Source organism: Gymnoscopelus microlampas (genome assembly GCF_963454915.1).
Source record: "Gymnoscopelus microlampas genome assembly, chromosome: 23".
In the NCBI taxonomy this organism is placed as follows: domain Eukaryota; kingdom Metazoa; phylum Chordata; class Actinopteri; order Myctophiformes; family Myctophidae; genus Gymnoscopelus; species Gymnoscopelus microlampas.
The window spans coordinates 4251815-4278749 of record NC_139960.1 but is presented as its reverse complement, the minus strand read 5'-3'; the positions used below and the strand labels follow the sequence as shown (position 1 = coordinate 4278749).

The 26935-nt window shown below is 42.1% G+C and overlaps 2 protein-coding genes across 3 annotated transcripts in view; both read right to left on the bottom strand.

Moving 5' to 3' along the window:
• Nucleotides 1-67: 67 nt before the first annotated feature.
• aebp2 (AE binding protein 2) lies at nt 68-20862 on the bottom strand. The gene is made up of 8 exons (XM_084050192.1): nt 19970-20862; nt 12846-13110; nt 10146-10253; nt 8655-8841; nt 7550-7674; nt 4551-4618; nt 3706-3819; nt 68-2686 (listed from the first exon to the last, which is right to left on the bottom strand). Exons 1-8 carry the CDS (start codon nt 20707-20709, stop codon nt 2674-2676), a joined length of 1620 nt encoding a protein of 539 aa, XP_083906318.1. The 5' UTR covers nt 20710-20862; the 3' UTR covers nt 68-2673.
• Nucleotides 20863-23082: 2220 nt separating this feature from the next.
• plekha5 (pleckstrin homology domain containing, family A member 5) overlaps nt 23083-26935 on the bottom strand; it is a 271083-nt gene continuing 267230 nt past the window's right edge. For both annotated transcript variants that reach the window (XM_084050252.1, XM_084050253.1), the window contains exon 34: nt 23083-24748. In XM_084050252.1, coding sequence (XP_083906378.1) covers nt 24714-24748 — 35 coding nt within the window. In that variant the 3' untranslated portion in view covers nt 23083-24713. The remainder of the gene's footprint in view (nt 24749-26935) is intronic.

Below are 26935 nucleotides of genomic sequence, written 5' to 3'. Positions count from 1 at the left end.
TAAGTTACATTTCGTTTTCAGTTTTATTCAAAAAGCCAGAGCATAATTACCTCACATATTTTTACACACACTCACGCACGCGCACACACACACACACACACACACACACACACACACACATCAGGATAGCATCTGGGATGGGATTGATCAATTGACTTTGTCCTGCTGTACTGAGAATGGTTACTCTCAATTGTACGTATGTATACCCAAAGAATTTACTTCCTGTTTTGACAGAATTCAAAGTTGGAGTGACATTATTACCCCCTAGTCTCTACTCTCTGTGCTCTAACATGCAAAAGGCTACCCAGACAGACGGCAAACAGCGGAGTGAAATAGTAATACTGTTCCTTATTTGCCTATTGTTAGCACACTGTAGATAACAGAAACGCACACCAAGAGCACACGACTTCATTGAGCATATACACACAGCAACATTTTGCTCTTATGTCACACTGGAGTATGTTGTAAGAGAAAATGTGTGAATATGGTCAGTCACCCTGATCAAAGTTATTAAAAGCAGTATGAGTGAAGGTGACATCCACTACAACATTCAAGCCTAATTTATATACTCTGCCGCGCGTCTAAAATAAATTATTTTCAATCTAACAACAGGGCACATCAGGCTGTAGACAGAGCAGAGCCAAGAGATGAATTTCAGCCCCTAAGCAGATGCAGAGCTCAACAGAGAGTTATGGATGTGAGCATATTATTCTCATGCACAGAAAAGCTACCTTCCTATCACATATACTGTATGTACAATGAACCATGTTCACAAAGCATGTAGGCCCCTCAGAGTCAAACCCGGTACATACTCCTTTCGACGTCCAAACGTTTCTTCAGAAAGGTAGGTGATAGAACTACAAATTGACGTCATTCAGAACTTTTGATGGGCGATCTCAGAACCTTCTCTCGGAACTCGTGCGCCTCCAGATGTCCCGACTCTCTGAACTTTAGTTCGGAAAGCCTGTCCGAACCGGAAGACTTTCCGACGTTGTAAGGAGCCTGCATTGGCCTTCAGCCTGCGGCTTCCACCGATGTCATATCCAGTAGTTCCTTCCTGGCCCATCCCATAATGCACCACACCCTGTGCGATATTTACAGATTAGGTCTCCGTGATCTTGTTCCTTTTTACGAGAGCACCGTGGTCACATTGGGATACAGTGAACGATTATTACAGGCACTAATGAACTAACCAACTTCCGATGGGGGAGGGGGGGGTGGAAAAGTATTAGCTAATTGTCAGTCGCATGTTTATCAACTCATTGACTGCCATTGACGAGTGCACTCGTCAATTCGCCCAAGGCTCACGCGGCATGAATTGACGAGTGTGTGGTGTTTTCAATGGTTTACGCTAGAGGGCGCGATTCCGCAGCCTGTGAATCATGATGATGATGAGCAGCACAGCCAAAGCTCACGTGATCACAACAAAATGGAGCTGGTTTCGTTTAGTATTATAGCATTTATAAAAAATCGTATTTTCTCTGCTTTCTGTTGCTTTTTGGCGAAAACAAGCTACATTCAACTGCCAATAACTATGGAAGGGATTATTGCGGCGGCACAATTTTTTTTTTCTCCGATTCTACGAGACCTCCCTATGTCTTTTAAAGCGATCGGCGGGTGGATCGCTGTGAAGAAAAATACTGTACGTTTTTTCAAAGGTTAGTGAAAACGCTGGCAAGGGCAGCTATGGACGATGTTTTAACTCTGGCAGTCAATGAGTTAAGAAAGAAAAATAAATCATGTTATTTTCGCTGTTGTTGTGGAATGGTGGCCAACTTGCAAGCAAGCTTCACCCACTGGGTTGGAACAGTTCGTCTGAGTCTTGCACAGGGTTCATACGTGACCTGGAATTCTGAACAGTGCTTTGATTTAAAAAAAACAAGAGATCCAGTTTTGGTGCCAGAATATGATCTGTTGCTTAAAGAAATACAAAGAAAAGCAGCGAGAATTATTTAAAAAAAAGACGTCAAACCAGTCAACTATACGCACACGCAATGTTGTTACCATTTTTTAGAACATCTATTAATTAAAAAAAAAAAAAGTTTGGCAGAAAAAGAGGACTATCTACATTACAGTAAAATTTCAAAGTACAAAAATATATTACAAATCTTCAAAAGTATTTACAAAGACAGGTTTTTCTACAAATGTCTAGGTCTCTACAATATCGTCAGTTACACCTTGCTTCAGTTAGCTCTTAAGTCTAGTAGCGTTACCTAAAACAGTGGTTCTCAAACTTCTTATTTTCAAGGACCCCCATAACTCATTGAGGGTCCATTTGTACACTCTCAGAGTTACAGACCTGTAAGAGTCCATTTGGTTCCTAACTATCCATCATTTAACATTTAACTGGGGACCCCCCTGAAACCCTCTCAAGGAACCTTGGGGGTCCCCGGACCCCACTTTGAGAACCACTGACCTAAAACATAGAAGCAACACTTCCCCCTCCAAAACTTGCCAGTAAGAGATTTCGGGAGATTTTTTCACAGATCCAGGGAAAATGATTCACGAAGAGACACGCGTCGTTCTTGGTGGGATGGGGGGGGGGGGTGGGGCATCTGACGGTCATGGTGGAAGAGCGGTAGGAAGCATTTACAACGAGGACAAAGGTGGGAGGGGCCTCGCCTCATTGGTCGAGATAGCAGGATGTGACATTGGTACGTTCTCGGGACCTCATTAGAAGAACATCCTGGAAATAAAGTAAGAGTCAGATATCAGTGGGAAAAAAACACCATGTCTGCCAATGTACTTTCTGATGTTTCAATGTCCTATGCCAGTGGTTCTCAACCTGGGGTCAGCCCCCCCCCCCCTTGGGTGGGTGCAAAAGATCACAGGAGGGGCATTTGGCCATGTCTGTTTGGAAGTAGTCCAGTAGGCATTTTGCACACAATAATAACTTCATTTTATCCAGTGTATGTTCTCACTGTATGTTCTCACTGTATGTTCTCAATGTGATATGAGATTGAGGCCAAAACATTTTTCAAAAAGTTTCAAAAACAGGAAAAATAGCAGATCTACAACTCAGCTGTGAGTTTGTCAACTGGATATTGTCACTATTCGGTGTACGAGAAGTATAAAGGGCTTAAGTGGCTAACATGTAACTCAAGCATGTGCCCATTTGTTCTCAAAGTGGGGTCCCCAGCAAAATGTGTTACTATAGTGTCACAATCATTTTAAACACTTTAACCATATTAGTTTATAGTTTGGCTATTAAAAAAAATCAGATATACAAGCTCATAGCGCAGCACCGAGTGCTGCGCTATGAGCTTGTAGATCTGCTATTTTTGAAAAATCGTGAAAACTTGTGCATCTTCATATATATATATATTTTAAAGCGAACATTTGTAACTCAGATCTTTGCTTCTGGGGGTCCCTGGAACGAAATATTTTTAGATGGGGGTCCGCGGCCAAATACATATCCTTTTGGGGGTCCTTGACATGAAAAGGTTTGAGAACCACTGGTTTACAGTACATCTGACAGGGGGGGGGGGGGGGGGGGGGGCTGCTTAAGCAGGTATTCTGAGTTGTCTTGAGTAGCTTATTTTACAATAGACATGCTGTCGTTTTTGTTTAGGGGGATATTCCTGAGCTAACACGGCTAGGTTGACCGCTAACTACACAGAAATAATGATTTACAGAAGGTACAAAATACGTTTTTTTCCTCGGTTATGATCAGTAAAGTCAGTAAAATCACACTCTATCACACACCTGTAGATGTTGGGGTCTAGCAGTACAGCCGTGTCTGTGGGCAGCTTGGATAAATGCACCACTTTGGTCTTCTGCTGTGGCCTGTCGCTTTCATTCACCCACACGTCTGGCATACTGAGACAGAGGAATATATACAGTATTAAAGAAATATACACATTTGAATAAAATCATCAATTTGGGGATAGTTTAAAATTCATTTTTTGAATGCTCAAAAATATAGAAAATAGCAGAGCACGTAGATCGGATTTTCACTCAACATAAACTGTTTTCCCATTAAGGCCTGAGGCCGATTCTACAAAATGTCTTCTAAATCAGTTTTCTTTTTTAAACGTACGTTGCTATTTCAGTGGTTCTCAAACTTTTTCATGTCAAGGACCCCAAAATGATATGTATTTGATATGCCCCTCATCTAAAAAAAAAAAATCCCAGGGACCCCCCAGACTTACAAATGTTTGCTGTAAAAAAAAAAAAAAAAAAAAATAGATAATAAAAAATAAAAATAAAATATATATATATATATACTGTATATATTATATATATATATTCAAAGATTTGCAAAAATGTTCACTTTTTCAAATGTTCATTTTTTTTAAATAGCAGATCTACAAGCTTGCGCTATGAGCTTGTATATTTGCTATTTTTTAATAGCCAAAGTGTAAAATAATGCTTTTTAGTTCAAATAAAAAAATGACACAGATGCGTTCCAGGTCTTAAAGGGTTAATAAGGCTTAAGTCGTTAATCAGACTACTCGATTTAGTCGATTCTATGACATATGAAAAAAATAATATAGAATAATATAGAATAATTACTAAGAGAATAATCATTAGTTGGAGCCTTGGCTTACATGTCTTCAGGTGTCCAGTGTAAGAGGACCTTCACTTTTCCAGAGTCTTCTTTCCTCCTGGCTATTACCTAGATGGAAAGATCAGCGAGGCACATTTATTTATAGACACGAGATGAACAATTCTGGCTCCACGCTTTATACTTAATTAAGAGTTGTAATGTTTTGGTTTCTGCCTGAAAGTGGTGCCCGTTTATGAACCTCTGGCCACAAAAATAAAAATAAAGAATGGCTGGCTGACTCCCCTGCTGGTGTCAAAGTGAATGACCATGAAGTTGGAAAAATAGAGCTCTATCTTGTAAGGGTGTAACAGTTAATTTAACACACATCCAAACTTGGTCAGAAATATAAATGTTTGATCAAGAATGTCCCAGTCAAGTGTTTTTTGTCATCCAAAAAAACATCTATAAAGGAGATTTATAGTATCTTGAACTTGTCTTCTGTCTGTGCCCTCATTAACAATTCCAGGATCTATTAATAATTATGCCATTATGCCAAGCGTGCAGGAAGAACCGCTCATGAATATGCTAATGTGCCACGTCCCTGGAATCAACATGCAGAAACTGTTGGATGTGACATGATTAAACTAAAAGGCCATCAGAGGTCAATGAATGAGTTAAGTGGATTCATGTATCTTTGCTCAGGAGAATCACTGACAATGACATTACTTGACAGCCATCTATGACAGGCACATGGCTGATCTGGGCTTTCCAGACATCAAATGCAACTAACACCACATGCCTTCGCGAGAGTATTAGAAGCCCAATTCCAGACATCAAATTAGTATGATTGAATCTGGCGGCTGGTGCCTTTTTGACGATGACCAGGGAAAAACAACACATCTATTGATGTCTCCATCCTCTACAAAGCAGCCAAAATCCTCCAGCAAAAGGATTCTCTCATCGCTTCACATAATTGAAGTGTTTCTCACACCACTGTGAAGCGCTTCTCATAAGACCAGTGTTGTATCCACCGCATCTGTTATTTCCTCTCGAGATCATTTTCCATTATCTGCTCTTGGCAGTCTGTTTGAGGTGCTGTAAATTAGTTGTTGATGAATCAGCACCAAGGAGGACATGCTCTTTTTTTTTTACCGCCCACACTGCACAAATTGGACTTGAAACAGCACCTTAAGGAAACATTCTTCACCTGCATATGATGCTGTTTAGATAACATGTACACGCCTGCATATGATGCTAACATCCTACATATACAGTATACCTTTATTTGCAGGGGTGCACATAACTGGTGCGCAGGTGCGCACCCAAAATAAAAAATGCGCACCACATCAGGCGACACGAGGCGCTTTTGCGCACCAACAGCTGGGACAGGAATTTCCAAGCTTTTATTTTTTAGCAAAACTAAAAAATAAAAGCCTGGAGATCGAGGCTAGGAATTTACTTCCTGAAGCCACACTCACACAATCACTCTAAAGCACCCGTCGGCCCCATGTACAGCCATTAGGCACAGGGGTAGAGATATCAAATATGACTCGCATCGCCTCGCATTGCCTCGCTGCGTGCACGCAGCCAGCAGCGGCTGTTAGAGGCACTCGTCACCGATGATGAACGCACCGTAATGGTGCAAAATATGCCGTGAACGTCCCAATCTGGCGGATAAAATCAGCGCAGCAGCACAGGGCACCAGCCTTGGGGGCTTCATCTAACAGCGTGAGAAAAAAAAAACGGCGAAAATCGGCGGAATTTAGAAGCAGAGCGTCCTTTCTTTCTCCCCCCCCCCCCCCCCCCCGTTGACAAAACTGTCCGGGCTGAACCCCCCCCCCCGTTGACAAAACGGGACGGGCGCCATGCGCACCAAGTCACATGTCCAGGTGCTCTTCTGCGTACCAGACCTAAAAAGTTATGTGCACCCCTGTTTATTTGTTCCATTCAATCTGTTTTAAATATCTTCCCGTTGCTCTCACTGTACCTCTATCCTCTCTCTTCTCAAGGAATACTACAAAATCGATGGGGCGCTCATGAAAAAAAATACTTTCAATGGAAATTACAAGTGCAAGATCATAATCAGCTGAGTAAGCATGAACTCTATTCAACGAACAAAAATGTAAATACCGGTAGACACATAGGTAGAGTGCTGAGAGAAATCATTTGTGCCTCAAAGAAAGTACGATACCAGGTAAACAATGAACTCAGCATCTGTCCATCTGTCCATACAACATACTCATAATCTAAATAACATTCTTAACATTTGTGGTCAACACAAAAACAAACCTAAGTAACAAAACCATGAGAACAAGTGACCAAGATACTGTACATCTGCATAGTACATCTATCGAAAGGGGTTGCTAGGGGCTGAGGTGGAGTCTGAAGAGGTGAGGCTTCAGACCACGGTGGGAAATTAGGGGCGGGTCTGCAGTTCTGACTGCAGTGGGGAGTTTACTCTACAGATTGGAAGCCAGGAGGGAGAAGAGTCTCTACAGGAATTGAGGTTCTGAGGCTTTTCTTCCATGACACTGTGGCCAGCAGTCAGTACGCCCGTTGTGCCGAGCTCACTAATGAAAGGAGATCATTTGATTGGCCATAATTGAATCTATGAGCAACACACACCCACTTCATATTCCATTCCAAAAGGCTATGACTGACTACCAAATTTTGCAGGGTAGGCAACCTGCCTGGGTAGGCAACCTGGCTTGGTGGAAAGCTACTTTTCTAGTTTCCAATGTGGTCCTTTCACACTTCACAAGCTACTCAGAACAGTCGCAGCTGATGTTATGGCAGGGAAATAGGAAATCAAAAGTTGAATCCTACAGTTTTCAATATTTTTTATTTTTTTGTATATATATCGTTATTTGTTAAATATGATTAATATCATCTTATGTACTTGTTATGGTGCTACTATCACATAGTATAGTGTTTTTTTAATATTGTTACACCAAGTCTGCAGCACAGTCACAACCTCAGGAATACGTGGGATACTGTGTGTATATGTACAGGCTGTGGCTTAAGAGTTGTATACTTGTGTTTGCATGTGTGTGAACGTACTGTACTGTGGAAGACGACACTGTGTCCGTTGCCTAGGCCTTCGATCTGCGTAGCCAGGTTGAGACAAATGGCTCGGTGACGGATGGCGTCCATAGTCTGGGCGTCGAAGAAATCGTGGGGTCGGGCTGGAAAAAACACACAAACCAAAGAGGCAAGGTCAAGGTGGGCAAAATGACAGTGCTAATCTAGAAACAGTGAGGGGGTATGGTCTGAGCTAGTAGTACATTCATGTATGCTGGCTTACAGGCATGTCAAGGCAAGTGTGTGCCAAATCAACATTTCTTAAAAACAATGTGAAAAACGGTTATGCGTTCAGGGGAAAAGACGTCCAGTCAATGTCCAGTTGTTGGAAATCGTGTGTACTCAGATGTCCAACAATTGCTTGTCAAATCCATGGAGCCTATCTGACTTTTCCGAGCTGATGTTGTATTTAACTTTTGGGTATACAGTAATTTCCATAATGTCACAGAATCAGATCCGTCGTCATCTATCACACCATGCAAGTTTAACAATAGCACAGTTTTCGAGTTATCTACAATTGGTTTCATCGCATTGGCATTTGGCAATTCAAATCAATAACTGCTCCTACCGTCTCAAAATCTCAGTCACTCTTTTTAAATTCAAAACTAGTAAACAAAGGCGGTGTTTCAGGGAGTTCTTCTAAATTGCATTAGAGTAAACTTGATTTCCCTTTAAATAGACAGAAAAGTCAGAAAATTACATTTACAATCTAGGCATTCTTGGTCTTCATCAGAGCAACTTACTCAACAACACGTTAAAAGTGATTAGTTAATGAAACTCAGAAGAGTGTACAAATGTAACATGGTTACATTTGTACACTCTTCTGAGATAATTAAACCAACACTGAGGATTTGACGGTGAACTTTGTGACGTCACCGTCTGGCCACCACAACCAGACTGATTTCAGATCTTCCAAGAATAGCAGACATAGCAGATCTACACGCTCACTACGTTGTGAGCTTGTAAATCAGATTAATTTGTACATATGAATGGAAACAATTCTGACGAGATGTCAAGATTATCTCTAGTAATTGCGATTATTAGGCGATTTGTGACAGGCCTAGGTGAAAGTGATGATACATACGTAGGGAGCGCCGACGTTTATTCTTGAGTTTTCTCCTCTTGTTGAGGCCCGCCTTGGACGGAGACTCCTCCTTCACCTTGCCCTGGCTAGCCATCTTGGACGAGCTCTGGGAGCTGAAGTGGGTGGGCACGTGGCGCGCCAGCCCCCCCTGGGAGGCAAAGGTGGCATTGCACCCCCCCACCACACACTGTAGGAGGACAAGAGAGGTAAACAGTGATTTATATACAGATGAGAGGTAACAGGTCATTTATACACAGATGAGAGGTAACAGGTCATTTATACACAGATGAGAGGTAACAGGTCATTTATACACAGATGAGAGGTAACAGGTCATTTATACACAGATGAGAGGTAACAGGTCATTTATACACAGATGAGAGGTAACAGGTCATTTATACACAGATGAGAGGTAACAGGTAATTTATACACAGATGAGAGGTAACAGGTCATTTATACACAGATGAGAGGTAACAGGTCATTTATACACAGATGAGAGGTAACGAGTGATTTATTCATTACATGCCAACTATATATTGTTGCCATCAGGCAGAAACTTTGTATGTATGTTTCAACTTTTTATGTTTTTTTCCCCCGTAAAGTAAAGGTAAGTGATTTTCTTTGGTTAAAATAAATGTTAAATAGCTCTATATTCTGATAGTACTCATTGCTATTCAGTGTTTGTTCAGTAACAGGAGAATCCATGTCTCTTGGTGTCATCTTTGACAGTACCTTCACCTTCAACAAACACATAAGCTCCGTTGTTAAAAGTAGTTTCTTTCAACTACGACTGTTAGCCAAGGTTAAACCCTATCTTCCACCTAAACAGATGAGATGGAGATGGCAATCCATACTTTAACATCTTCTAGACTGGATTATTGCAACTCCCTATTCTCCGGTATTGACCAGTCGTCCGTCACTCAGGCGCCTGCCACGGCTGCTCGCCTCCTTACTGGCACACAAAGCGCAACACATAACCTCAGTCTTAGGCCACGTTTAACACTCTAACACGACAACACTCTCTAGTGAAAACGTCAAAGTGCCGTTGCGTTCTCACTTTTTATTTTGGCTCAAACACTCAGAAAAGTACATTTACAATCTAGGCATTCTTGGTCTTCATCAGAGCAACTTACTGAATTAACAACACGTTAAAAGTGATTAGTTAATGAAAACAACAGGATTCTGTCCCATAAGCCTGATATAGCAATGATTACTAAAAAACTTTTTGTTTTAACCAAAAAATATCACTTACCCTACCTTTAAAGCCAACTTCTTCGTACAAGAGTGTCACAAAATGAACGAAAATATCCGATCTACAAGCTCACAGGGTGTTGTGAGCATGTAGATCTGCAGTTTTTGAAAGGGTTTTAAAGTGAAAATGGTCAAGTCTAAATAACTATAATAACTGGCTCCATTTTTCCATTCCCTGAAAAGCAATGGTTTTGGTTTCCACCTGACACCAACGATGTGTGATGGAAGTGGAGGGGCTCTCACCTTGAAGGGTTTGTCTCCGCTGTGAGACAACATGTGTCTCTGGAGCCAGCTCTGACTGGTGGACGGTGTGTTGTACACTTTACAGCCCTTCCACAGACACACAAACACCTGGAAGATAGAGGCACACACACATACAATTTAGCAAGTGGGGGGGGGAATGTCACAACGACTGTAAACCTATTCCTTTTGCACTCTGAGATTCCCTGTGAATAAAAAGTGCAATACAAATAAAATACATTATCGTTATTCAATCTGCCAGGGAAAATGGGAAAGGAATATCAGTCAAATCTGATAACCCTCTAGACTGGTAAACTGAACCTGAGTCGGCTCTGTACTTTTCATTGTTCTCGTCTACACCAAATGTCTTCGCAAAAAATAGCCCGATCTAGATCTATAGAAGATCAGCTATTTGTGGCTTATATACCCCCCTCCCCCTCGGATATGGATGCTGGGGTTTAAGCAACTGGGGCGCAGTCTACGATGTTTGACTTTGAAGGCAAGACACAACACAGATATAGTGCTGCTCAAAAGCCTTTGGATAAAGAAGTCAAGTGGATGTGATATATCTTGATCTTGATTTGGCTTTGAAACTCTGTAACGGGATAGGTTGTTTTTTAAGAATTCAATCAAATTTATCATGCCCCAGGAGGAGGTGTTTCGGTTCATCGGCATGTGAGCATTTTGCTAAATTAGACAACAAAATCAAAGTGATTTGCATTGGAAGCAAGTTATGAGCAATATGATGAGGGTGCTTGTGGGCCTTTAGACAGAGACTAACAGATCTTCCCCCGAACATTGTCTCAGTGGAAGTCGGACATATCTAGTAATTTCTCTCTTGATTATTTGCACTACATGATGAAATGAAAGTTGGACATCTACGACACAACATGAACTAACTCTATATCTCTGCTGTCCAGCTGCAACCAGCTAACTCCAAAACGCTCATTGTTCAGGAAATGAAAAAAACAAAATATAGGTTTTTCAGGAAATGAAGAAAACCTCACATTTTTAAAACAAAGCAATACTGCCTCATTAAAGTTGGTATAGTGACTTTATATATTGTCAGATACTTGCATGTGTCATTATATTATCACCACTTTACCCAAATCCAGTGGAGTTAGGAGTTTCGTACAAACAGAAATCCAGCTGAAGTGGAGTTAGGAGTCCGAACAGCTGACAATAACTCAGCTGCTGAGGGAGAGGTTTCAAATGGGTCTAAATTCCCAAAAGCTAACAATGGATCTCCAAGCTCACAACGCATCACAACGTGTGAATTAATGCCCTGATGCTTCATGACACTTATTATATAGGCCTACAATAATAAACAGGACTTTAAATATTACAATAACTTCTGCAAAGAGGGGTTCACAGAGTTGGAGTTTGAGTAGAACTAGCGCGACAGAAATGCTATGAACTCCTTTCTTCTTGTGCTCTCCTCATTAAACACTTCATAGATTTTAGAAATAGAATTACTTGTTTTCATAAAATTAGCGTCAGTGCTAAGTTTGATAAACAGGTACACTGCATAGGAGAAAAACCCTGCCGCTTAGTTTGTTTACGTGCTGCTTCTCCTCTCACTGCACAGCGCGCTCTGCTCTGTGCTGTGCAAAGGCAGCAGTAGAGGAGAGGGGGGGGGAGTTGCGTGGTGTTGACGGACAGTTTGAGGATCCAATGGAGTTGGGAGGTTTTGTCAGAGGCGCTTTTTAATACTTTTCATTGGTTCAGATGTTGTTGTTTTTTTACACAGACGTAAAGGGAGTTCAATAACGTTGATTTATGGAAAAAAAAGAAGCTGAAAATGGAGTTAGCTGGTTGGTCCTGGACACCGACGATAATACTAAACTTTATTTATAGAGCACCTTTCATGACATAAATGCAGCTGAAAGTGCTTTACAGAGAAAGAAAGACAAAAAATAAAAACACAACACAGAGCAAAAACAAAAACATTAGAGCAATGGCAACAATAGAGCAATGGCAAGAAACAATGGCAAGAAATAATGGCTACAAATAAAAGGCAGTGGGTCAAGCAAAACAAGTAAAACAATAGAGCAATGGCAAAATACAGTGGCAAGAAATAACGGCTAAAAATAAAAGGCAGTGGGTCAGGCAAAACAATGAAGACAGAAATAACACAGAGATTCAGAAGAAACAGAATAAACTAAAAGCAAGAGTGAAGAAATGAGTCTTGAGCTGTGCTTTAAAACTGTCTACAGAGGAGACGATATCCTCTGGCGGCCTGAACTGATAGGATCCTAGAATATGTTGTGGAGGTAACTGTAGCTGTACACCGTAGCAACAAAAAGCCACTGCACGTTGAGAGTGTGCGTGTGGCTTGTGTGTGTGTGTGTGTGTGTGTGTGAGAGAGAGAGAGGGCGAGAGCGAGAGAGGAGATGGAGCACTCTAGCCACGTTCAGGTGTTTAGACAGATATATCTCGTGTTGTGTTTATAGCGAACTAAAGACAGTTGCGTGCCCACTCAAACGTGGGCAACTTTTGTTTTATTTACCTGCCATGGGCAGTCGGGCAACCGCTAGTGTCAACCCCTCGGATCGGTGATAGACTGGTGTACTCGCCGATTCCGATACGTCCAAATAAGGAGTATCGGACACATTTCCAAGTCTACTGCATTGTACTGTATTGACCGGTGTCTTGTCATAATATACAAAATAAAAATAACTATTAGGGAAGAGACAAACATACCCCTCCTCTCTGTCCGTCCACATGCATGGACCTGATGTGTTCGGCCAGGTCGGGGCTGCTGGGGAACAGGAGCAGGCAGTTGTCCCAGCAGCAGGTGTAGCCCACCAGGGCCTTCGAGCCCCCCGTCACCGAGCCCGTCGTGGACCCTGGACCGCTGACCAAGCCCCCGCTGCCGCCTCCGTTCATCATGGCCGGCGTCATCATGGCCGGCGTGGAGCGCCCGCTGGACGCCGTGCTCTCCATGTCCATCAGTGTGCTGCTGATGCTGGTGGTCAATCCATGGCACCAGAATATGGAAGAGAGAGAGTGAAAATAGTAAGACTGTGTGTGTGTTAACCCATTGAGACCTGAAGCCGATTCTACATGTCTCCTAAATCTCAACAGTATTCTGAAAAACATATGTTTCTATATCAGTGGTGCTCAATCTTTTTCATGTCAAGGACCCCCAAAATTATATGTATTTGGCCGCGGACCCCCATCAAAATATCTTGTTCCAGGGACCCCCCAGAAGCAAAGATTTGAGTTAAAAATGTTCGCTTTAAAAATATATATATTCAAAGATGTGCACACATTTTCACGATTTTTCAAAAATAGCAGATCTACAAGCTCGTAGCGCGGCACTCGGTGCCGCGCTATGAGCTTGTATATCTGCTATTTTTGAATAGCCCAAAGTGTAACATAATGCTTTTTAGCTCAAATCTAAAAATGACACAGTTCCAGGTCTTAATGGGTTAAGAGAAACAAAAGACAAAAGCATCATTGTTGCCGTCAGGCAGAAACCTTGTATCTCGATATTCCAACTTTTTATGTTTTTTTAAAACGTAAATAATGCCCTACTAGTTTTGAAACATTTTGAAAGTGGTTAAGTGTGTCTGTCGGTTTTATAAATATCGATCCAATGTAAAGGTATTAACAACAGCTTGAGATCAAATAACTCATTTGGATACACTGGCTCTGGCGCACAGGTTTCTTTTTTCCATTTCCTGAGAGGCAACGGTATTGACATACAACGTTTATACCTGACAGCAACGACATGACTAACGTATATCATCTTCAGCAACAGCAGCAGCCAAGATATGTGCAGAACACATAGCCTGTCGATGCTTTCATCTCATTTTACCAGACCAGCTGTTCTATGTTTCCCAGAGGATTGGTCTTTATTTTTGAACTCGTGGTCACGGTAATTTGGGGATTCGAACCAAATTGACAAACTGACAAGCCACAGACCAAACCCACAAGCACTGGGACTTGTGGCTGCCGCTAATTTCCCACCCTGTTCGTAAGTAGCACTGACGACAACCAAATGTGTGTTAACCCATTGAGACCTGAAGCCGATTCTACGCGTCTCCTAAATCCCAACTGTTTTCTGAAAAACGTATGTTTCTATATCAGTGGTGCTCAAACTTTTTCATGTCAAGGACCCCCAAAATTATATGTATTTAGCCGCGGACCCCCATCAAAATATTTTGTTCCAGGGACCCCCAGAAGCAAAGATTTGAGTTAAAAATGTTAGCTTTAAAAATATATATATTCAAAGATTTGTACACATTTTCACGATTTTTCAAAAATAGCAGATCTACAAGCTCGTAGCGCGGCACTCGGTGCCGCGCTACGAGCTTGTATATCTGCTATTTTTGAATAGCCCAAAGTGTAAAATAATGCTTTTTAGCTCAAATCTAAAGATGAGACAGTTCCAGGTCTCAATGGGTTAAGCAGAGCTGACGCAGGTCACCATATGGCCGGGTCATTCTCACACACGCACTCTCTGTGGGGCGCGGGTAGAAACACTGACAACATGCCTCGATGTAGAGCGATACCTCGGAAACAGACTTTCACCCACACAGACACACTCTCACGTACAGCAGACACCCAGTCTTACACAAACGTGTATGCGTGCAAGAGAGTGAGCGTACGTACGCACGCACGCACACACACACGCACACACACACACACACACACACACACACACACAAAGGCCTCCAGCTGCTACTCTGTTCTGTGCCAGAGAGGCGAAACAAAAGTTACTATTGAGTGACTGCAGCTGCCTCCACAACAGGATTCTGTCCCATAAGCCTGATTTATACTTCGTTGTGCGCCAGTGTCGCACACCAAAAGAGCAGATCTACAAGCTTATAATGCGTCGCAGCCCGACGCATTGTGAGCTTGTAGATTGGCTACTTTCATTGTGTGACACACACACACGCGCAACTAAGAATAACGCAGGCTCTCTGACAAAGTAACAGGACAGATGAGGGTGGAGGAGGTGTAGGGGGAGGGGCCACGGAATTCACAGCAGGGGAGAAATGCTTCCATTCAGCAAGTAGCAGAGTGTGACAGAGGGGCAGTAATGGAAGTTGGGACAACGGTCGAGTTGAGAGCATGATCGGGGTAAAGCGCTACCTTTCTCTTGGTCCCAGATATACTGTACAGAGCAGACATGCTTCTATAATTATCGCTCCATTCAATAATCCGTCGTTGTCTATGTGGGTGTGCGCACCAAAACGAGGCTCGACTGGCTTCTGGGTCACTCCAAGGTTTGAGACCAGTTTATTCCTTTTTAGCTTCAAATGGCTCTTAAAAACAGCATAACAGCATTATTTCCTTTTAATTCAAAACGCCTTTATTAGTTTGGCTTACTTCCATTGACAATTAAAACTCTTTGATGCGTTTTGGCCCCATACCTTTATCAGGGAGTGAGTAAATATATCGCTTTAACTGAATACCTACATTCCAACAATATATGTGCACATTAAGAACTGCTTATGTCATGCACCATATTCTACCCATCTCTCCTCTCTATCTCTCCTCTCTATCACCAGTCTACCCTGAGCCAGACTGTCCTCACATCTGTCTGTTAATGTCACAGTGAAAGATGCCAATCCCCATTTTATACTTTGTTGTACAGCAGTGTTGTGCACAAATAGCTGATCTACGCATTAGCCAATTTAAAAGAAATTGAAAATCGATTATTTTTATAACTGCTGCTCCCCTTAAATCACACCTTGCACCACCTACACCAATCCAGCAGTGAGTGTGTGCAAGTGTGTACCCACAGCTCAACTAAGTAACAATGACATCATCCGGCCATACTGCTGCTTACCCAAAACAGATTCATGGGTAAATGCTGCGGCCCAACTCCATATTTCATGATAAGCATCAAAACCATGTCGGCTACTGATGCCGATACTGGGAATTGAAATAAGAGAAAGGGGGGAAAAACAACCAACTTGTTCTAACAATGAACTCACTTCCATGCCCCTGAGAGATGTAGAGATTCAAGAAGAAAGGCTGTTTTAATATGCAAACAACTAAGTGACTAGGCCTATATCAGTATGACTGCACTACCAGTGCATTAACTGAATGGGAAAGTCAAAAAGCATGATCTGAAATCTGAAAGTAAAGCATTTCTTTGATGACTAACATCAAAGAAAAACAAAACAAATCTCCAACATTTGCATGCTGATCAGTGATGTTGTGGGGTTGAATCATGCTGTGTTTAAATGAGCAATACTGCAAGGCACTGGCACAGACGCATGTCACTAATCAACTGACTTTGATATTCTTCCCTTTTAAACAGGTTAATAACAGGGCTGAGGGCTAACTAGTGAACAATAGATTAGAGTTCAATAGTTTTTGTTACAGTGATCGCAAATACAATTCTGATTACTGTCAAAGTGATGGATTGGATCAGTACTACAGTTAAAACAATCTGCAGTTTTTTGAGAATTGGTCACGGTGTGCAGCTTTCATTCTGAAGTATGAAAGGGAGCTAGCCATGACACAATCAGCATAACGTTGAGTAGAATAACCAAAACAACTTAAGCCTGAAGCTGAATTATACTTCATTAGACGGGAGTGTCGCACACTGAAGACGTGAGTCTACAAGCTCAGAACGTATAGCTCACACATTGTGAGCTTGTAGATCTGTTACTTTCGGTGTGCGACACCCACGTGCAACTAAATATAAAACAGGGTTTAACATGAGGTGTGCACAACAGGGCCTTAACGTTACGTGGGGTTGAATCAACTAATCTATTGGAAGTGGCCTATGCACTCAACTCAATGTAGAAGACTTTTGAATTCAGCATGCCAACCGTTTTTGTGTAGCTTCTGAACGCACCCCAGTTTTCGATGCCATTTTATGACCATGCATTTAGACTTTCTCCAATGCGTCGCAGTCCCCTCAGCAAGAGTACATGGTGTTCTCAGGCCCCAGGAGACTGGACAATATGCCCTCTAGTGTCCCCCAGTACTCATCTAGTAGTGGTGGGGATGATCACCGCATGGACACTTAGGTTGAAAGATGTACTGTAAATTAGGACAGCCTGACTGGCTACAAAATCTACTTCTACAATCTTTTGTATAGATTTATTTGCAAACCTAACGTAGCTGTTGATCTATGGCTGCTTTTCAGATTTCAGAAAGAGGCCGTTTTTCTTTCAGATTTGACTTAATCTAATGTAGTTGGGAACAACCATAGCAGACTAATGTTCTGACAGGTACATCCCTTACACAAATGTGGACATCTCCAACTTTTTTGACAAATGTATGGGAAAGGTTGCATACTTCCTCCTGGTCGTTTCCTGAACTAATGTTCATTTACTATGATACTATGCAGACCAATCAATTACTGTACTAGGCCTAGCCTATATATTTTTAACATCCTTACTAATCACTAAGACAATTGGTATCAGAACCAGGATACCACGTCAACCTGACAGCTCCATGGAAAAACCTCACAGGTGTCGGTTGATGACTGATAACTACACAATTCGGTAGTGACTGTGGGCAGTCTATGGATACAGTAACATGAAAATAATGCACTATATATAAACACACAATGCCAGCTCAGCAAGTCATCTAAAATCTTCCTGATCCAAGTTTTAATTTCAAAGCTTGGCTGACCTGTAGAATTGTCCACAGGACTATCCTCTCCTAGATTAGTGTTAGGCCTACCTCATCATTTATTCTAGTGACAGACTCACACTGCTAAACATAAATAGTTAGATATTTTTTAAATGGCAATAATCTAGCCCTTAATGTTTACTTCAAGTGACAAAAATAGGTCCTATTCTAAAATAATCTAATTTAGTTGGATGGTGACTTTTGAAAGTTCTTAACCACTGTGGCCACTCATTGACTAAATAGCTGGGATTCTTACCCCGGATAAAGTGAAAGGATCATATTAACCACTTGAACCACAGAATCCATATTCTCGGGGGGTTATTTTGGCAACGATATTTGGTGTAGACAGAAAAAGAGGTCCAAATACAATTGCAACTTAGGTGCCTTTGACTAAGAATAGAGGATTTTAGTGGTTAAAATACAACAATCTTGTCAAGTAACAGAGGCAATAAGACCATTAGAGGGCCCTTGTTCCTGGTTGAGTTTTTTAAACTCTCGACTATCATAGAGCACTGATGAGCAAGCAACGTAGGCGTTAAGGTACCAGTTTCACAGCAGACAGCGTGTCACTTCCTACCATCTTGACCTGGTTGATGTGTACACACTGAGCACCGTTGTGTCTGCCAAAGACGATTTGTGCAGATGGTAGATTAGACTCTGCTCCATAAAGACAAATCACTGATTCTTTTTGCAGAGTATTACAATTGCCAAATATGAAACCTGACCTGATATACGTATGTGGACTGTGCTATTTCTACGTAAATTTGTGTTTTAAGCTCAGTTGTGGATGGCGGGGAAGGAAAAAAAGATCCTTTATCCAAGATTTGAAAATGAAACATTCTAGGTTAGCATGTTGAGAACCATCCATAAGAGCCAAGTGTCAGCTAGTGAGCTTAATGTTTTAGATTATTGTGTGTGTCCTATACAAGTCTCTTGATCTGCTATGCAAAAATCTCAGATGAGCAATACAAGTTCTGTAAGACTATGTTGTGACTCAAATTATGAAATTATGAATTCATTATTATTAAAAAAATAAACGAAATAAACCTGATCGATGACCGAAGCTGTCCTCCCCATCAAAGTCAACTATCTGCCAATTACAAAACAACATGTTTCTCTGGGATCTTGAGACGTATTTATGGCCTGACATCTCATCTGACCTTATAGCCTCCAACTGATGTAATGTAATCTCATCCAATACACTGCCCACACACCAGATTATAAATCAAGGCCTCCTCGTATAGACTTTAGGGGGGTGCTTTCTTCTTTGTGGGACTGGTCTGCTTGTGGCCTTAAAGGCCTCAGGCAACAAGTGCCCAGCCATGGGCTCATGGACGCTGCACACTTCTCTCTCTTTGTGTGTGTACCCCGTATCTCTCCATCTCACTGTTTGTGTGTGTGTGTAATAGTGGCAATAAATCTCTCTCCAATCTAAACGCTGGCAAAGTATGAAATCACACGGGATTACACCTCTATAAACATTTCTATTTTACCGTCTTCATAAACATTCGCCGACCGTGGGCACACCATGCTGCAGCCCGACATGCCAATAAAAAACAATAATTTGCAAAGCGAATAATGTTAGTCAACAAATTCCAATATATATTGTCTACATGTCTAGTTGTTAAGTTCTAGCGACACGCATCGCACATTGTGAAGCTGTATTATTACCCACATAGGCGGCCCTACGGCGTGCTAAAACTTAATTCTAGATAACGGTCATTGGTCCATGATGGTCAACCTTTATAATGGTACACAGACTACACACAATGTTCGGTTTATCCGTTTTATACTTTGAGAGTGTAACTGAAGAGTGAAGAAGAGTGTACCCTATGTACCCAAATGAACCCGCAAGGGTCCATTTGGTTACATATAGGGTACACTCTCACAGATTTAAATGGATTTTAAACGTTGGGGGGGGTGTAACAGTGAGAGTGTATCCTATGTAACGGGTCCATTATGGTTACATAGGGGTACACAAACTCTCAAAACAAACTCTTAGATTTAAATGGATTTAAGGATCAAGTATTTAAATCTGTGAGAGCGTACAGTACCCTATGTAACCAAATGTACCCTTGCGGGTCCATTTGGTTACATAGGGTACACACTCACAGATTTAAATGGCTTTAAGTATCAAGTATTTAAATCTGTGAGAGTGTGCCCTATACACTCTCACAGATTTAAATGGATTTGTAAGTATCATCAAGTACCAAACAAACCTGTCTTCGGAGTCCATGCGGCTCAGCGGTTCTCCGTCCGAAGAGGAGATCTCCACACTGGCCCGTCTCTTGGTGCCTCCTCCACCACCACCACCACCACCACCACCAGCTACACCACCTCCGCCAGCACCATGCTGGGGTTTTTCCGTGCTCTTTGTGCAGCAGTCTCCTCCGGGAGGAGGAGGCGAGGAGGACCCGCTCTCCTCCACCGCTCTTTGTTCTTGGCTGCAGCCACCGTCTCCTCCCTCCTCCTCTACCGGTGGCTCGGTGCCCCCGCTCGGCCAACCCCCTCGCCCGGGACCGGGGGGACCCGGACCCGGACCGGGACTAGTCACTGCTCCCGGTGGTTGTTGTTCGCCGCCGCCGCCGTCCTCCTCTTTCTTAATGTCGGGTTTCAGAGGAACCATGTCTTTGACAGCGGGAGGAGAAGGCTTCTTCTCCCCTTCTTCTTCCTCCTCCTCCTGCGTCGCACCGTGTCCTCCGTTGCCCTCGCCGCCGCCACTCACGTCCATTTCTCCCTTGTGCTCCGTCGTTGTGTCGTCGTCGCCCGGTGGTTCCTCTTCTTCGCAGTCCGGCGGTGGTGGTGGCGGCGGGGAGGCCTGCTGCTGCTGCTGCTGCGGCGCTTCTTCCTTCTCCTCGCCGGCTTCCTCCTCCTTCTCCACCGGGCCGTTGGCGTCGACCATCGGCCGGGAGGAGGAATCTTCCTCCCCGGGTCCTCCTTCGATTGTTACTGCGGCCATTTTTTTGGCCAGAAAGCTTTTTTTTTTTTTGGGGTCTTTTTTTTTTGTCTCTTTTTTTTTTGGAAGGGAGAAGAAGGAGGGGGGGTGGTGGCGTGTTGCTGGAAAAGTTGCAGCTCTTCACGGTCCTTCTCTCCGTGTGTGTGTGTGTGTGTGTGTGTGAGAGTGAGTGGTGCCCGCTACGAGCAGCAGCAGCAACAACCAAGTGTTGCCAGATTTTACGAGAGAAATAAGCAACCAGGTCTATGAAAACAAGCCCAAAAGAAGCGAGTGTAGGCTTCGCTTCGGCTATTTGTAAAATAGCCGACCTACAAGCTCACAGTGACGCGTTGTGTGCTTGTAGATCTACTATTAAAATAAAAAAAATAGAGTGAAAAAAAAATGATTTTGGAACATTTTTTAAACGTTTTAACAACACAAATCTTGTATGGGGGTCCCTGGCACAAAATATTTTCAGATGGGATATTCATTTGGGGGTCCTTGACATGAACATGTTCATGAACCACTGGTTTAAACAGCATTAGGAAAGAAGCCCAAACAAGAAACTACACTTGAGAAACAAGCCCCCAAAAACCGCAACTCAAAATATTTACAAGCTACTTCAAAGAAAAACAAGTCCAAAGTCGCTTATAACGAGCGGACATGGCAACCCTGGCAACAACGCAGCGGGGGGTGGAGGGGGAGGAGTCACGTCGTGACGTCGTGCGGCCGCATCGTGGCCTCCTCGGCTCCACGTGTTCCAACAAACATGATGAGATGGTACATTCCTCCAGGTCCCATGGCCCGGAGGCGTGTTCTGACCAATCGCAGCGCTGCCATCACTTCGTGCTATGGGATCTGGAGTCTACGAGCGCTCGGGACCAGAGTTCTGCTCGGGACGCTTCGTTGCGCACCGAAAGTAGCCGATCATTGATATATAACTCTGTGATGATCATTGTTGCTAGACCCCACGGAGCTTTGTTAAAGATGCAACCCGGAACTTATTGAATGAATAAAAATGTTATTTTATTAATTAGAATTAATTAGAATTAAATTAATGATATTATATAGTATTTTCTAAAGCAGTGGTTCCCAAACATTTTCATGTCAAGGACCCCCAAATTGATATATATTTTTTGTTGTGCCAGCCAGCGAAATGTTCAAATTTCTTTCAAGATTTTTTCTGTCAAAAATAGCCGATCTACAAGCAATGTGTGTGTGACACATTGTAAGCTTGTAGTTTGGCTATTTTTGCTTTAGAAGCCCTGGGGGTCCCTGGGCCCCACCACTGTTCTAAAGAAGCATATAGGCTACCCATGTCACAGCCCCTTTGGCCTGGCCTGTGCAGGGCCTTTATTTTGTGCACATGGTGTAGCTACTCCACTGTGTGGGTTTCTCCCACAGATCCTGTAGGCTGGGCCAACCTGGGGTTCCCATAGCTGCACTATAAAAAAAAGTTGGTGCCAGCCATTCCACCCTCTCCCTCTCCAGATGACAGCACCCTTTTATTTGGTTTCCTCTAGTTCCCATTGATTGAGTTCACACACTTGACTTTACAACACCCCGACCCACACTACATTGATCACACATCCACCCATTGCTGACATCTCGGATCTTACTGACTTTGCACACCTCATACCTTTTGTATGCTTTATTTTCTGTCAATGCGACACGCTGTCAAGCCGGATTATCAGCCTAGGTTAAAAAGTTTGAACCTAGGCTCAGTGTAGCCTGATAGTGTGTCGTGGGTTCGAGTCCCGATCACGGCAGCCTTTGCTGCGTGTCACTCCCCATCTCTCTCTCCCTATTTCCTGTCAGCTTACTGTCCTGTCAATAAAGGCAGAAGAGTGCACAATCACCAGCAAAATGAGGAACAGACTACAGTTTAATTTCACTATTATTTCACAGGCTAAACGTTAGTCCAATGAGATAATGTAAGAATGACTACTATATTCAGATCGTAGGTTTCATTCTCTCTCCGCTGTTATCTCCCCACCTACAGTAAAGACAGTTGTAGAATATTCTTTGCTAAACTCTAATCTAACATCAAAATTGTCTTGGCACTTCGGGTCGTATGGCCTATCACAATATCAATTTGGGAGTCCTTGACATGAAAATATTTGAGAACCATCCAAGCTATTGAATCTTATCTAGAATGTAATGTTTTCATGAGAAGCACAACATTGCCTGTACAAAAGAAGAAAGTGTGTCCCAGCTTTTGTTCAGACGTGAATCTTTAGCCTATATGAACAACGTTCCAGTGTCTCTCATCCCATCTCTGTGACACCTCTTCAGGAGTAGTAGTATTTCTTTAGTCAACTTACTAAAATAAATATATCATGTGTAAGCAATCATGAATCAGGAAAGAATTCATTCACAAGCAGACCATAATTTAAGAACATCAACATTTATTTCACATGATATAAAACAGATGGGATATGAACATTTGCATATTGACTCTAATAATATTAATAATAACCTCTTATAGTTATAATATCCACTGCTCATTTTATCGTGTACATAAATTACACAATATTTTTTTATTTCATTTTTTTTTACATTTTATACATAATTATTATTTTTCTTTTTTCATTTAAGTCCTGGAGTTCCAAAATCCTACTTATTGCTTTGTACATGTGCTATTCTCTGACTTTTCTCCACCTAGGACTTGGACAGATTCAGACAAAACGCTCTTTTCCATATAGCCTCTCTACGGTATATCTTTTTACGTAATGTAAACCAAAGGGAAAGAAAGACAATTGAAAAAGCAGACTAAGAATCCATAACATTCATATACTTTATGTATCGTCAACCTGGCGTTGTCAGGAGTTTCAGAGCATCCTCACAATATATAAATAAGTAACAACCTCATTAAAATACTCAACTCTTTTTTCCAAAAAACAGCAGCATGAAGTGGCATCTGTGTGGAAGTACAAATTCTTCTTTATGTTCATATATAATTGTATATTTATATATGTACTGTATATCTGACAATGAACAACTTGCTTGTTTAAAACCATCTGTGATTTATTTTATCTTTTTGTGGTGCAAAAGATGTGAAAATATAATATCAGGGGAGCCTCTGGTCAAGTTTCTTTTTAGACAAAATAAAACGAACAACTTCAAAGAATAGAATTGTACAGTTCAAACTGAAGTGCGGTTGACGGGGCTGCCACCTTGGGGTGAAAGTGAAGCACTGCTTGTTGTGTTGGTTTGGTGCTTAGCCCATCCTCAAGTGCTCCTTTATATACAACTGTACACTCATCCCCAGCAGTGTTAGCAACTCAAAAACAACTAATCCCCCCCATAGATCAGAAGAATACTCTAATAATAATAATAATAAATCAATGTAATATTCATAATAAGCAATCAATAATAATAATAAGTCTTTATGGTGGTATCTGTGTTCGTGTGTGGTGGGGTGGTACATTTTGGCATCATGATTCGTGTTGAAACTATGGGACATAGTAGTTGTGTATAGAAGCAGCTACTAAACCTCTAGCACAGTGGTTCTCAACGTGGATCAGCACCCATAGGGGTCCTTGAGGGGATTCCCGGGAGTCCCCGGCTAAATGATTGATAGCTAGGATTAGGAACTACATGGACACTTTTGTGTCTGTAATCCCGAGGGTACCAAATGGATCATTACGGGTCCATTAGGTTCCATTTGTATACTCTCAGGGTTGGATTAACACTGAGTATTTGACAGTGTTGTTTGGGGTCTCAGAGGATAAAAATGGGGGTCTGTGGCCTAAAGCATATCAAACTGGGGGTCCTTGAAACGAAAAAGGGTTGAGAATCACTGCTCTAGCACTAGGTCCTAAAGATATATTTTTTTCTCTGCCTCTTTGTCTGGATATAATGTCTGCCTGCCTGAGCGCTTGTAGATCAGTCTGTACTGTATATACGCCATCCTCTCTGTTAACAGTAGTTTTGTAAACGCAGGAAGCCATGGAGCATGCGTGGCGCAGGCTGGCTACATTTGGGCTCTACGGGACACCATGGAGGATCATGAGGCTGACAGCGGCTCACGTGTCACTGTTCACCAAGGTCAACGTCTGTGCTGCAGGGAGGAGAGAGGGAATAAGAGCCAAAAGAAAAAAGAGGAGAGGAGGACAGAATTGAGAAGGAGAGAGGGAGAGAGGTGATTCAATTAGAAACTCGCCAACAAAACGAGACGATTGTTAACGACGCCGGTGTCTGTTCTCTTTGCACCGTCATTGCACAGAGGAAGCATTATATATATAAAATATGCAAATAAACATGTGCATAAATACTGTACACAGTAATTAAAAGGGGGAGAGATGGTGGTGGGGCAGCAGGGACATGTAATAATAATAATGAGAACTCAGATTTATATAGCGCTTTTCTAAATACTCAAAGTTGCTTTACATAGGGAGGGTGAGAGGATGAGAGGGAATGGTTGTCATGTCTTGGAGAGAGAGAGAAACAGAGCAAAGTTAGAGAAAATGGAGGGAAGACACAGAGTAGGACTAGACACAAAGGTCCTACACATCACTACTGACACCCCACCAGACCTCATCCATCCATCTCTTGAGTCACCCATCTCCTGCCTCCTCATCAAACAGAAACACACAAACATACGGTATGTACACCATGTCAACCACATACACACACAATTGATGTCACAAATCCTTTGCAACAAACTACATAATGTGTTTCACTTCACGGATTATGTCATTCTGCACATGAACGCACAAACGCACGAACACACAGTCTTGGTCACACCAGGGAAACGCTACAACAACATCTTATTTGTTATGAAGAGAGGCGGATCAGTGCCCCGTTAGTTTGGACCGCAAGCCACATGCTGCTTACTTTCGTTACAGATTCTCACAATCATTCAAAAAAAGTTTACAATCACAGTGGGCAATGTGTATCTGCCAATGTTTGTTGATTAAAAAAACGCCGGAGCAGCCCGCTCCAAAATTTAATTCACTGATGAATTGACAGGAATTCCAGTATCCACCAAGAGAGGGTAGATAAATGTTTTACATCACACCATGAATCTACGCTTGTACTGTATAACATTACCTGAGAGAGCCAAAACAAGGAAAACAAATATCTGCGGTGTGTTTTACAGAAAGACCCATTTGTTTTTCAGTTGTATACTCAAATCCCAACCTCAGGCACAGCCAGTGAGTATGAGCATTGTAGATAAGAGAAAGCGGGATCTCCTAGCTCTGAAGTTTTTTTTGTTATCAATTGTTTTATTTATCATATCAGCAATATAATTATGTTTGAATGGATACATTTTCAACAAAAACAAGATACAAACACATACACAACTTAAAAACAACACAGAAGATTAAATAAAATAATAATAAAAATAATAATAATAATAAACCCACCCACCCCTCCCAGGACCAACAATGTCTCTAAATGCAAGGGCCAAACACCATGGCTATACCTGTGCAAGATCACAACACTGTGTACAACACTTAAACCAAGCCTTTAAGCTTATCTGCGACGTTAGACCACATATCAATGTTCCTCTCACGTGCTCCATGTAACCTCGCCGTTGACAGTTCTAAATAAACAATATCTAAAAACGTTAAAGCCCATTGGCGAAATGTTAGGGTATGAGGAGGTTTCCACCTCGTAGCTACCATTTTGTTTTGCTGCTGTTAAGCCAGCAAAGAAGATGCGCTTGTGTGTGCAGTTCAGGTGTAGCCGGGACACATCATTTAAAATAAATACAGATGGAGAAGGTGTAATATCAGCTCCCAAAAGTAATGACAGTTTAGCTGCAACCATAATCCAAAAAGAGGAAACATTTGGACATTCCCAAACCATGTGAAAAAAGGTACCAATGACATTTGGAGTACAAAATGTACAGTTGGGGCTATTTAAAATCCTCATAGCACATAATCTACGTCAAATATGTTCGATGAACTCCTAGCTCTGAAGTTCAGAGCATTAGCGAATAGCAAGCTCTCCAACGATCTGCCAGTTGGACGGAAACGTCCACTAACGTATACGTGGTCTAAACTATAGACAAAATCAATAAAACTATTTCACTAACTCACCGAAACAAAGGCATAAAACTGCCTTTCTTTCGCTGAATCTCCCTGCGGACAAGGAGGAATAATGAGTCACCTGTCCTTATCACTTTGACTCCACACAACAAAGAGTTGCTTACGGTGACGGGATGGCAGGATGAACAACGGATGATGGAGGGTATTTTAAACACGCACCACTGTGTTCATATTGCCATTGGAGAGCACAG